The 13,840-nt window shown below is 47.7% G+C and overlaps 1 protein-coding gene across 1 annotated transcript in view; it reads left to right on the top strand.

The window, feature by feature from the left end:
• LOC144608754 (equilibrative nucleobase transporter 1-like) overlaps positions 1–13,511 on the top strand; it is a 32,685-nt gene extending 19,174 nt beyond the window's left edge. Inside the window, exons 9-15 of the mRNA XM_078426825.1 lie at positions 2,187–2,318; positions 3,987–4,179; positions 6,484–6,611; positions 9,492–9,638; positions 10,806–10,850; positions 12,848–12,904; positions 13,309–13,511. Of these exons, the coding sequence (XP_078282951.1) occupies positions 2,187–2,318; positions 3,987–4,179; positions 6,484–6,611; positions 9,492–9,638; positions 10,806–10,850; positions 12,848–12,904; positions 13,309–13,511 (905 nt within the window). The remainder of the gene's footprint in view (positions 1–2,186; positions 2,319–3,986; positions 4,180–6,483; positions 6,612–9,491; positions 9,639–10,805; positions 10,851–12,847; positions 12,905–13,308) is intronic.
• Positions 13,512–13,840: the final 329 nt, after the last annotated feature.

Here is a 13,840-nt window from a genome sequence, read left to right as displayed (position 1 = left end):
GAATGAACTAGGAGTGACGGAGAGAGAATAAAGTGAATGATGTGAAAAAGAGAGGCGGTGGGAGATGATAATCTGAGTAGAGGGACGAAAGAGTGTATGGAGAAGGGTAGAATAACGAATTGAAGGGGTGAGGGGGAGAAATAGGAGCAGCAGAGAATTATATTGAGGAAGAATATAGGCAATGGAGGTTGAAGATGGCCGTCGAGTAATGGAAGGAGCGAACAGAAGTAAAGACAGATTCTGTGGTTGGGGTTGGATGGTGAGATAGTATGGGGAGAGAAAGGATGGGAGGCGGCGAAGGATTAATGGGAGTTAGAGATGGATAAGAGGTGTGTGGGGGAGGGGTGCAGAGAAAAAGGGGGCGGCTCATATCGGTATTACTGAGAACAATCCAACATTTGGTTTGAACACACAGAGACTAGAAGTCAATAGGGATTGCAATGGCCGGAGTTTTGCAGTGATCTCCACTGTCTTCTGACCATAAACCTCTGGTGTGATTCCATCCCAGGTCCCTTACTTCAGTACCAGCTCAGTCTGGGACCTCTGAAAGTTGCGTCGGCAACTTTGGTGCGCGAGATGGAGCGGCTGGTTCCACTATTGGGCACCACGTCGATGATTAACCCTTCGTGTCTCCGGGACAGTGAATAAGCTTTATGTAAGGAGGCCGCTCCAGGCTCTTCCCATTAGTGCTTCACGGCCGGAAGTTCAGAGCAAATCAATTGGAAAACTGTCTGTGCATCGCTTAGTGATCTGCGGCAAAGAAATGCAGACACCATTGCGCTCTAAATCGCAAACTTAGCGTGTAATCCATATACAGGCGCCCGTTCAAATCCACAATCAGATCAGTTTCACAATCAGAAATCACACCCGTATCTCAATAAATTTCCAACCTGTATGCTGATCTTCACCCAACCCGTACCCCAATCTTCACCCTGACCCGTATACCAATCCACAACCAGACGCATCTTACAATGTAAACACCGACCCTTATCCCAAACCTCTCCCAGATCCGCACTCCAAACCTCAACCAGGTCTATGGCCCAGACCCGTGCCCCATTCCTCCCCAGACACGTAGATCAATCTTCACCCAGACGGCACCAAAATCTTCCCCTCAACCAGCATCGCAAAACTCACACCAACACATAGGGAAATGCGACCAGGCGCTAATTCCGAATAACTACAAGAGATATTTTGCTATTCACACCCAAAGTAGTGTTCAATTCGATGTATCTAGTGTATCTAATTCCACCGATTTTTATTTTTTACTTTTAGTGTGTTTTAAAAAGTATGTGTTAATGTTCTCTGGTTTGTTTTATGTTAGAGAGGGGGTCTGGGGAAACTTTTTTCTCAATCTCTTACCTTGCCGTTCATGCGATTTTTTTCCGGATCGTATATCCGGTCGCTCTGCGGCCTAACATCATGGAGCTGGCGGCCTTGCTCCAGACTGACTTTGAGCCCCACCGTGGGGCCATGGACTTACCATCGGAGCCTGCGATCCCTTGCCCGGGATCGACGCTCCAACCGCGGCCTGTGGACTTCACCATCGAGGAGCTCCCAGTCTCGGGTAGAGACTGATGTCGGGAAGATTCGAAGTCGCAGGAGGTTCGACTAGCCCCGACCCGGGGTCCGATCGCACGGCGCGGGGGGGGGGGGGGGGCGGAGATCCCCCCCCCCCCCCATGCGGGAGCTTGATCGCCCCGACACCGAGGGCTCGACCGCCAGTTGCGGGAGCAAAGATCGCCCCGACAACGGGAGGTTGGAGGCCCCCGGCCGCGGGAGAACAAAGAAGGAAAGAGATTGAACTTTATTTCGCCTTCCATCACAGTGAGGAGTGTGAAGGAGTCACTGTGGTGTATGCCTATGTAAAAATGTATTTTGTGATTTTGGTTGCTTTTTATTGGTATGACTGTATGGCAAATGAAATTCCTTGTATGTTGCGAAACACACTTGGGTAATAAAGTATGATTATGAATATGATTATTATTATGATTATCTAATATCTTGTGATTTTTGTCTCTCCCCATCTCCCGTCCCTGTGTCTCAATGTCTATCTGCCTGCCTGCCTGCCTGCCTGCCTGTCTGCCTGTCTGTCTGCTTGTCTGACGGTCGGTCTGTCGGTCGGTCTATCGGTCGGTCGGTCGGTCGGTCTGTCTAACTATCTCCACATCTAATTTACTCTCTGACAGTGAGCAAATTTACGAACGCTTTTGCCATCATCCAGTTGTGTTCCATTTTGAGTGCCCCCTTGAACGGGCTGATCCTGGACCGACACAAACTGAGAGCTCGGCCGTTAGAATCAGGCACAGGTAATCCACGGAGTGCCGATGGTCTCCTCAGATTCATACTGATTTCTGGCGCCCACTGCACCCTAGGCTTAGCAATGGCCGCTCGGATCGGAACCCCATCTCCACTCTCATTTTTTCTCTCCCATTCTCTCATCGTTCATTACTCTTCTTTTACTCAATCGCTCCGTGCCACTTCCCTATATTCGCCTCTCTATTCCTCTCTCTTACTCACTCTTTCTCTCTCCACTCTCTACTTTCGCTCATGCCGCATTCTCTATCCTTTCCCCTCCCTCCCCTTCCCCTACTCTTTGTTCCCTCTTTCTCCGAGTCACCTCTCTTTCTCCCCATGTTCTCACTTGCTGCTTGTGTCTTTTACCCGCCCTTTCCCACTTAATTTATCCCTTTCCTCTCCAATTCAGAATCGGATCGCAATACTCACCCACATTCGCAACCTCGTCATCAGCTAGATCCGTATCCCAATCTCATCCAGACCCGTACCCCAAACTTCACCCACACCCGTGGCCTAGACCTCACCCAGACCCGTGGTCCAAACTTCACCCATTCCAGTCTCCCTTTCCTCACCAGGAACGCGTACCGATTTTCACCCAGACCAGTCTCATAATCTTCACCTATTCCAGAACCCCAACTCTCACAGAAACTCAAAACAAATACAATCGTACCCTTGTCCTTAATCACAGCAAAGCACAATTTACAATTCACAAGGAAAGTCGCATCCAATTTGGTATGTCTTAGTGTATCTAGTATGTACACGTACCGCCCCCCCCCCCACCGCCCCCCCCCCCCCCACCCGTAGATTTTCCCTACGTTCACATCCAAATCGTTAATATATAGGACAGACAACAATAAACACAGCAAGGATATCTGACCACAGCCTCGAATCGGAAAAATAAACAAGCATCCACTATCATTCTGATTAATTCCACCAGGCCGCTTTTACGGTGTGGCGATCACCCTTTATCGGTGTGATCTAACATTCCGGCTAAACCTACACAATTCACATTTTACTGAATCCAGATCCTACCACTCACCCACAAAAGTTCCTTTGGAAAATCTGTGCAGTACTAGCAAGAAGTTTTAATACACACTGCACCAAAGTGTTTGACCGGGGAACGCTTGAACTATGCGGAAAAGAGAGGGGGAGAGGGAAGGTGGGGAGAAATGTATGAGTCTGAGGCTCATTTGTCCAAGTAAAGCTCCCGGCATCCTGATATAGTCGTGGCTCTATCTATCTAACCTTCCCCTTTGTAAAATATAGCTCGCTTGCTTCTACATTTATTTTGACCAGATGAAGGGTATTATTTTCAACTGAAATACAAACTCTTTTCCTCCTGCTGGATGCTGCCTGACCAATTGAGTGCTCAAAACATCGAAACTTAGAAACGTACAAACATAGAAAGGAGGAGACCATTTGACCATTCGAGCCAGCAGCGCCATTCATTGTGATCATGGCTGATCATCCACAATCAGTAACCTGTACCTGCCTTCTCCCCATATCCCTTGATTCCACTAGCCCCTAGAGCTCTATCTAACTCTCTCTTAAATTCATCCAGTGAATTGGCCTCCACTGCCTTCTGTGGAGCACAACATTTTATCTTGCGGTTATGACGGTCCCTCTGTACACACAGTGTTTTGCTGGAGCACCGACGGCTAACAGATTGCTTGCGTATTCTCTTGTTTCAGATTGGGCTGCCGTCCAGAGGCTGGAAGACATTCAGTCAGCGGTACTCTCTCTCGCCGTCACCGCCACGCTTTCCACCCTCTTCAGTATCTGCGCCACCATACCCGTGCTGGAAGTGCAGTACGCGACATTCATCCTACTAGTGACCAATGCAACTTTCCTCTACGGAAGTGACGCGGCATTTCTCGCCATCGCGTAAGTCCATGTGCAGGCATACAGCGCGGAAGTGTGCCCCACCGCCGATTGAATCGCTGCATCAAGCGTACACTTACACAAATTAGACAGTGCAGAAACGATTCATAAGGATGTTGCCGGGGCTGAATGGCTTCAGTTAAAAGGAGTCTGGGTAGACGGGACAGCCCCCCCCCCCCCCCGGAATAAAGGAGGTTGAGGGGAATAGCATCATGATGATGAAATCTCGAGTCTTATAGATCAGATAGATTACGACAGCCCTTGTCCACAGCATTGGGGTGTCTAAAAATAGGAGGTAAGATTTAAGCCGAAAGAGGAAAGAATTAAAGGAGGACCGAGTGTTACGTTTGTAAACACTGGGGGTGGTAGGGACATGAAGCTGCCATTAAGGACAATCCCAAAAGATATTAAGAACAATACCAAAAGATTTTATAAATACATAAGAGGGGAAAGGGTAACTAGAGAGAGACTGGGACATCTCAGGAATCAAAGCAATCACATCTGTGTGGAGCCACAGGAAATGCACAAGGTCCTAAATGAATATTTCTCCTCTATATTTACCGAGGAGAATGACAGTAGGACTGGGGAAATTGGAGCAGTCACTGGAAGTGTCTTGAGAGCAGTCAGTGTTACCGTCGAAGAAGTACCGAAAGTAGGTATCGTGTACGAAGGTAGACAAATCTCTAGGGCCTGATCTGATATATCCGAGGACATTGAGAGAAACTTGAGAGGAAATTGCGGGAGCCCTAGTTGAAATTTACGAGTCGTCCTTATATACAGGAGAGGTGCCGGAAGACTGTAGGGGGGCAAATGTTGTACCTCTTTTCAAGAAGGGCTGCAGGGAAAATGCTGGGAACTATACGCCGGTGAGCTTACCATCTGTTGTGGGTAAGTTACTGGAGAGTATTCTGAGGGATAGGATGTACAGGCATTTGGCAAGGACTGATTGGGGATAGTCAGCATGGTTTTGTACGTGGGAGGTCGTGTCTCACAAATCTGATTGATTTTTTTGAAGATGTGAGCAAAAAGGACAGAACTGTAGATGTTGTGTACATGGACTTCAGTAAGGCGTTCGCCAAGGTTCCGCATGGTAGGCTGCTCTGGAAGGTTAGATCGCATGGGATCCAAGGAGAGATAGCTGAATGGATAGCAAATTGGCTCCATGGAAGGAAGCAGAGGGTGATGGGGGAAGGTTGCTTCTCAGACTGGAGGCCTGTGACTAGTGGTGTGCCTCAGGGTTCGGTGCTGGGCCCTTTACTGTTTGTCATCTACATCAATGATTTGGATGAGAACATACAGTGCAAGATTAGATAGTTTGCTGATGATCCAAAAGTTAGTGGTTTTGCAGATAGTGAAGACGGTTGTGAACGATTGCAACAGGATCTGGATCGATCGGCCAGGTGGGTGGAGGACTGTTTGATAGAATTTAATACCGTGTGAGGTGTTGCATTTTGGGACGTCGAACAAGGGCAGGAACTACTCAGTAAACGGTAGGCGTCTGGGTAGTGTTGTGGAGCAGAGGGATCTAGGAGTTATTGTTGGTTCAATTTATTTTCTGGACATATCATTTGTGACGACATTTCATGTTTACTCTCGGCATGGACGGACGTCGCAATGTTTATCCATTTCACGGCAACTTACAAGCGCGCGCGCTAATGTCACACATGACCTATTCATCCCACCAATTTAAAATAACTCGTTCGGCGACCTTGAGACGTGAGAGGAAACCTGAGCCGTCGGGGATTTCCTCGCGGTCACATGGAGAAGGTAGAAACCTCAGAGAGCCAGCGTCCGACGTCAGCATCGAACCGAGTATCTGGAGCTGCGATATAATGGCTTTTTCTACGGCGCCACTCTTGCCCTTCCAACGTGAAGAAGTTTGGTAGCCTGAGACCCAGACCTTGATAGCTTAACATCCAGGACGTGACTTGACTCAAGTTACCAGAACTCTAGTTTATGGCGCAGTGGTAGAGTAGCGGTAGAGTTGCTGCCTTACAGCGCTGGCAGCGCCGGAGACCCGGGTTCGATCCCGACTATGGGTGCTGTTAAATGTTATTTAACGTTTCCAATGCCCAGCTGATTTCAAAGGGAGCCGGGAAATGCAGCGATGGTGAGTTTAAAATGAGCGCGGATAATGGGGCTACAAATATCTTAAAGGGAGCGTGAGAAACAGTTGAGGTAGTCGACAAACAATGGACGTTTTGGAAATGTTGGACTGGGGAATCACCCGAGTTTACTTTAGTTTAGTTTAGAGATACAATGAGGTTTAATCGTTGTCCTCTGCTCCCCCTCCTCCTCTCACATCAGGTTTCCGGCGTGCCACTTCGGGAAGCTTTACGGAGTGACGCAAGCTCTGGCCGGAATCGTTTCCCTCCTCCAGTATCCTTGCGCCATCCTCGTCAGCGGACCCTTGCGGGGTGACCCATTGTACGTAAGTATCGGAAGAAAATCCACATTACGCGATCTGTAGAGAAAGGGACTTAAAAATGTTGCACAAGCAGCCCCGTGCCCAGCAACCCTACATCCTAAATCCCATACCCGAGAAAACGCGAGCAATGTCACTTTATCCCATCATTGATGCAACTCGGGCAATCTAGCATGCTGTATTTGATGGCGCCCGACTCACCTTCAAGTAAGCGCCGACCATCAAACCAACATTTAGACCGATGGAGTATCAATCTTCCGCAGATACCTGCATAGATTCTCCCAAACACACACACTCGGGTGGCAGGGTTAGCTGCGAGGAGGATGCTAGGAGGCTGCAGAGTGACTTGGTTAGATTAGGCGAGTGGGCAAATGCATGGCAGATGCAATATAATGTGGATAAATGTGAGGTTATCCACTTTGGCGGCAAGAACAGGAAAGCAGAGTATTACCTGAATGGTGACCGATTAGGAGAAGGGGAGATGCAACGTGACCTGGGTGTCATGGTGCACCAGTCATTGAAAGCAAGCGTACAGGTGCAGCAGGCAGTGAAGAAAACGAATGGTATGTTGGCATTCATAGCAAGAGGATTTGAGTTTAGGAGCAGGGAGGTTCTACTGCAGTTGTACAGGGCATTGGTGAGACCGCACCTGGAGTATTGTGTGCAGTTTTGGTCTCCTAATCTGAGGAAAGACGTTCTTGCCTTAGAGGGAGGACAGAGAAGGTTTACCAGATTGATCCCTGGGGTGGCGGGACTTTCATATGAAGAAAGACTGGATAGTCTAGGTCTGTACTCGCTGGAATTTAGAAGACTGAGGGGGGATCTTATAGAAACATATAAAATTCTTAAGGGGTTGGAGAGGCTCGATGCGGAAAGATTGTTCCCGATGTTGGGGGAGTCCAGAACCAGGGGTCACAGCTTAAGGATAAGGGGGAAGTCTTTTAGGACCGAGATGAGAAAACATTTCTTCACACAGAGAGTGGTGAGACTGTGGAATTATCTGCCACAGAAGGTAGTTGAGGCCAGTTCATTGGCTATATTTAAGAGGGAGTTAGATGTGGCCCTTGTGGCTAAAGGGATCAGGGGGCATGGAGAGAAGGCAGGTACAGGTTACTGAGCTGGATGATCAGCCATGATCATATTGAATGGCGATGCAGGCTCGAAGGGCCGAATGGCCTACTCTTGCACCTATTTTCTATGTTTCTATGTTTCTATGATTAATCTGAAATCCAGTTTTGTCGGGTAGGTGAAGAAAATGTCGCTAACTTTGATGAAGTCTAAAAGGTGCGAATGGACAACTCCGGTTGCCAATTCCCAACTACTGACTCTATCTTGTTATGTTTCTATCTGACAGCTTAACTTAGGGTTCCTCGTCCTGGTGACGTTGGCCTTCGCCCATCCACTCACCGTCCACTTTTGGTGTCGAAGGGAAAGATTGAAGAGATCTCAGTGAGGCGGAGAGACGCGCACGGAAGATACGTCTGGCTCGGGTTCTGCTCATGGGAAACTGTGGTTCAATTGGAGATGCTAGCGGTGGAGCGGTGGGGAAGTTCGTAGCACAAATGGGGCATGATGCGACCAGTAGACGCTTGTGGCCGGAGACGCAGTGGGGGAGGTGTGAGGTAGAGGGAGTTGTGGCAGGGACGGAGTTGAAAGGAAGGAGCTGTAGATGAAAAGATTGACTTCGTCCAAACGGTGGAGAAACCGTAACGCCAGTTGGCTCATTTGGAGGAGATATGTGATCGATGGAGTTTCCTGCGGGTTGGGGCAGTGGACGATAGAAATAAAACGATAGGGTCAGTGGGAGCGCGTGGAGTAATGTGTGAAGAATGGGAGTGGGCGACAAGTCGTGTGTTTAGTGGGGACTGGTGGGCATGTGTGGGGTTGCTGTGAGCGATTGTGGACAGTGTGGGACGAGTGGGATTGGTTGCGGGAAGTGTGGGAGCCGCTGGGGGAAGTGTGGGAGTGTGGAATCTGTGGGCTCGGATGGGGGGGTATGGGATCAGTAGGAGCGGGTGGAGTAAGTGTGGGATCAGTGAGAGCGGCCCCGTGGGGTAACTATTGGATCAAGAGGGACTGCTGGGGAAATGTGGGGGCTCGTGCAGAAATGAGGGCTGGTGAGGATGCGTGTGATTGAAGGGGGGGGGGGGGGGTCTGATAGGGAGCTGTGCGAACAGGTGGGAAGGTGTGGAATCAGTAGCTGGGGATGTTGGGGAGAAGTGCTGTGTGTGAAATGCTTGCCCTCATTTGCCCGGTGCCTCTCTGGATTTTCACTATCCATGTAACTGTCCGGATGTCAATTGTTCGAATTTTCAATGACCCCGCCACTTCCGCAGGCAGGTTGTTCCATATAATCATCACGGAGAGGATGAGACGGAGTTTCTTCCCACAGGCCATCAGGACTGTCAACTTTTATAACCCCAGAGACTAAATTTTAGTATATATACTATATATAGTATATAGTAACTTATTAACTTTAGTTATATGCTGTAACTGTAATTCTTTTTTGTGCACAATCCGCAGGCTTTGCCACTTTCATTTCACTGCACATCGTGTATGTGTATGTGACAAATAAATTTGACTTGACTTGACTCTGGATACAATTGTCAAATGCCACGCTAACGCCCATGTAAGTAAAGTCACCTCCGCGACATCGTCAAGCTCGTGGATACGTTGGCAAATTACTCGATGAAATTTGCGAGGTCGGAATAACGCCTCGCTGACTATCCTTCATTGTTTATTGATTTTTTTCCCAAATAGACATAAATCATTCCTGTCCATTTCCTCAGCAATAACCTTCCCATCGCTGGCGCAAGGCTCGCATCCCTACACTTCCCTGGGTTGACTTCGCAACGCTTCTTAAATAAAGGCATAACGTTTCCTACATCAGAAGACATCACCAGTCTTCTGATGCCTCCCCTTGACAAACAAAGACAAACAGATTCTCTACTAGGGCCACAACAATTCTTTCCCGTGCTTCCCACGACGTCAGAGGCTGCATCGACTCGTGCCTCGCAATTCATCAGCTTCGAGAGCGGTAACATCTCTTCCTCCCCAACGTCTCGATAGCTCAGCAAAATTCTGCTCCTCAATAGATTCTACGAATATTCAACCGACCTTTTTTTTTATCCCCCTTAGCTCCACGCAAAGTTGACCACTTCGGTCCCCTTTTCCCACGTTAACGTTTGCTTCAAATATATTCATAGAATCCATGAGGATTCTCCTTTGTCTTAACTGTCAGGGATATCACATTACGCCGTGGCCCTCCCAACTTCATTACCAAGGTCTGCATCCTTTATACTCTTCAATGAATTGGTTTCATCGCAGCGACTTATACCTGACAAATCGTCTTTAGCCAGAATCTCAATATCCCTCGTCAATCAGGTTTCTCTACGCAGACCAATATTGCCCTTCGCCCTACCAGTAGACTGGTGTCCATAACGTCTCCGTATCGCAGTTTAAACCCCCTCCCATTTACCAAAGCCCCCCCCCATGAATATCAGCCTCTCACAATCAAATATTGCAAGCTCCTGTCATGCCATCAATGTTAAGTTTGCACAATTTAGGACTTTGATATGTGGACCAGTGCTATCTTTTGCCATAATTATTTAACAACCAATAGTGTATGGACACTGACTCCAGCGTTCCCCGACTGGCACCTCAGACACTTCGCCAGCCTTGTGTTCAAGGGCAATGCGTGTGTCGGCCCTTGTGGGGTATGGTGGTCATTAAACATTTCCACATTGCAAATGGTGCGCGATCTAATCCCTTAGAATTATGGTAGCCCCACTCAATGTTAGGGGATTTAAACCCACCCATTAACAGCGTCCGTATTAACCTAAACTTATCTGTGTATTACCCACACATTTGCTACGCGCATTCCCTGGTGTCCTCAACCCCCATCCTCCCCCTAGTAAGGGAAATCTTGGTATAATTCGGTAGATATTTGTTTAAAATGTCGACTGAATGCGAATCCGACACATCTCACGTTATGTGTTGTACCAGCAATACTCTTTAATAAATTAATTACGTTTATGGTTAAGGTTAAATTATTTCACAACGATTTGGAAAAAATGCCAGTCACACACACATTTATTTGTATTTCTCAACACTGACATCCGCTCTGCTTTCTGCTGGAGGTAACAGTCTGAGTTAAACAAAGCCTGGTGATTTCTGGGTGCGTCTGTGTACTCTGCGTAAACAGATAAGTCCTTTCATGCGACGAGCGTTTGGGAACTAAGGTCGTGGAGTGAGTACTGATCGTTCATATGGAGACAGAGGTCGGCAGTTTAATAAAAATAAAAGGGGGGGCCTGGAAACCGGAAGCTATCGAGGAGGGTCTCTACACGAAACGCCACCCATTCCTTCTCTCCTGAGATGCTGCCTGACCTGCTGAGTTACTCCAGCATTTTGTGAATAAATACGTTCAGATGGAGACTGCACGCGCGGGCAATGCTCACAATTCACGCAACTCGACTGCGAACAGTGCGAATGATAATCAGGGTGAAGTTCATCATTTTAGCATTAAAATGGGTAGGGTTAGTATAAACATGGAATAAAATTAATCTCCAGGGTGGGTTAGTGTACTGTGTATCCAGTCAAGGCATGATTTAGTCACGGTGATGGATAGATGGAAGAGGAATACTTCGCTTCAGAACTGCATTCCCGACATTACAGTCACATGGCGCAGAATCTGACCTTCGGCCCACGTGTCCGCACTGAACTAGAAACATGGACGGCAATTTACACTAAACGAACAGTCGCAGTTTGGGTCAGTATGTTTCTGGAATTTAAAAGATTGAGGACTGATGGCCGTTTCAAGCTGTGTGTGCACAGTAGTTTTTTGGGGGTCCTGATAATGGTGATGGCCCGTCACCATTTGCTCGGATCTAGTAATAGTGATGACAGGCTATTAACCAGAACCGTGGTTTTGGAAGGGTACAAACAATGGCCATTTCTCCACTAACCATGTTGGACCACAGTCACGGTCACAGATCACACTTCACCTCCGTCATATTAGAGCCGAGTGAAGAGCGCTGCAACCTTATTTCTGAAGCAGCACCCTCAAAGTCAGATTCAGATCAAGGCATAGAATGCAACAAATCCAGACAGTGCTATAGGTTCCGGACTTTCACCGGCAACAGCTGAGTTGTATACCCGACCAATGCTGTCAGTGCAGTTTCGCCTTCTCCAATGGCAAAAAATCTCAAGTAGCAGTGGCAAAATATTGCTTCGAGCGTCCGCATTTGAGCACAGCGTGTTGAATACGCTGTTGAATACCAGTAACGTCGAACTCATGATTCTCACAGCACAGTCAATTTATGTAAATACTGCTGAAAGGTCAATGCCAGGATATTGAGAATAAGGCGTCGCCGCGGTGATGCCAGAGTCACGTTGTCTGCAGCGCTGCTGTGACTCACCAAATTATTTCCACATAGGATTGTCACATCCCCCGTTTAACCAATGTCCCCAGTTGTCAGCGTTTGCTAAGCAGCATCTGATTTGGAACCGCTTCGTAAACAGGAGTGACATCACCAATCACAGCACTGTTTTTGCTTCGTTTAGAGATACAGCGCGGAAACAGGCTATCCGACCCACCGAGTTCACACACACACACGTACACTGACGCCCACGCTAACTTGAGGAGCAGCGCCTTTCACTCCGCTTGGGTAGCCCATTGGTATGAACAATGAATTCTCATATTTCAAGTAAGACTCCCCAAGACTCTGTGGTAAATAATGGCTCAATGTGAAATTATACGCCTCCAACGCTCGGCTTGATCTCAAATAACGGATATTTGAAATGCAGCCAATAGAGGTCGCTTCCCTTCATTAAATACAGGATAGAATATCTGAATGCCGTAAGTGGTTGAATTACCTTTTTTTGCTCCAGGGAAATTAGATAACTGGGTAAAGATGGATATCTGGTATTAACAATGCCTGACGCAAATGCTTTAAGTGGCACATGGCCTTCGTCTTGCCAACAATTAATATTCTGTAAAGTGAAATACAAATCGACGGAAAGGAAATACCTTCCGTACGGTAAGAAGTTGGTGTCACAATGAATAAGAACCACGACAAATGGCCTCACATGTCACCACTTAATCGCTGGCTAAAGACGAGATGATCTCACGCAAGGGCTTAGCCCTGTTTGCGAGTAAATGGTGGCTGGAAGGCGATGTGGTGTTTTAAATGGCTCCCATGGTCAACACTTGAATGATTTTCACTTTTATATCTCATAATTCAGGATCTGAATATTATTTGCTTGGCCAGCATATACTGTCCATGGTTTACTGCATTTGGGGTAAGTGATCGGCCGGTCTATTTCTGTGACATTCAATGAATTACCATTTCCATTCCAAAGCTTTCCTGGAAATCGGAAATCTAATACGAGCCTCTGAACAGTCAGTGAAGTAACGTAACTTTCGTGTTCTTGTTCTATATCTGTATAAAACTTGAGAGTCTTCAAGGCACAACAGAAGTCTTTATTACATTAACTCAATGCTGGCAGCAAGACAACTAAAAATGGTCGCAACCGCAGGATCTGACTGTACACTCAAGCACTGTGTACAGACAGAGATAACCATCCCTTTGACCTGTGCAGTGCCACCTGCTGCATGGGAGGAGCAACGGGTCCTCCCACCCCACACGGTCCACCAAACATCACATTCCCCCTTTCCAGTTTGAACGTCTCTATTCCTGAATGAGTCGGCTTGGGGGATAACCACGATTGCAACGTGTCGATCAACGAGGGATCACAGGCAGATCGGCAGGGAGTTCGTCTGGTGGAACTTCGTCAGAAGGGGCAAATCAGGCACTCATGTGTCCACACGATTCGGCACCGGGTTATCCGACTGCTTGGTTCTGGCCAGGCTCAGCGCAGTCTTCGCTGGAGGAATGCGGCTTCTTAATTGGTCATCATGCCGTCGGCACTGTCCTTCTTGTCCTTGGACGGTGAACATTTTGGTTCCAATGTGAGCCATGATCCTGCCAGCGCACCATTTGTTTTGATTGGCCGCATAATTAGGTTAATATACGTAGTTACCAATGACGAATTTGGACTTGTTCGACTTCTTTGGCTGAGTGCACGCCGTGTTAGAGTTACGGGTCGGGTTCAAAACTGATAGGGGAGAGCGCACTTGATGTCCGAGCATCATCTCCGCTGGAGTTCAACCGGTAGTGCAGTTTGGAATGGTTCGATACTGCTGTAAGAAATCGTGCAATACCAATTGTTTTGATT

Source organism: Rhinoraja longicauda, chromosome 32 (genome assembly GCF_053455715.1).
Source record: "Rhinoraja longicauda isolate Sanriku21f chromosome 32, sRhiLon1.1, whole genome shotgun sequence".
Lineage (NCBI taxonomy): Eukaryota > Metazoa > Chordata > Chondrichthyes > Rajiformes > Arhynchobatidae > Rhinoraja > Rhinoraja longicauda.
The sequence above is the reverse complement of the archived record's forward strand: the minus strand, read 5'-3'. Positions and strand labels throughout refer to the sequence as shown.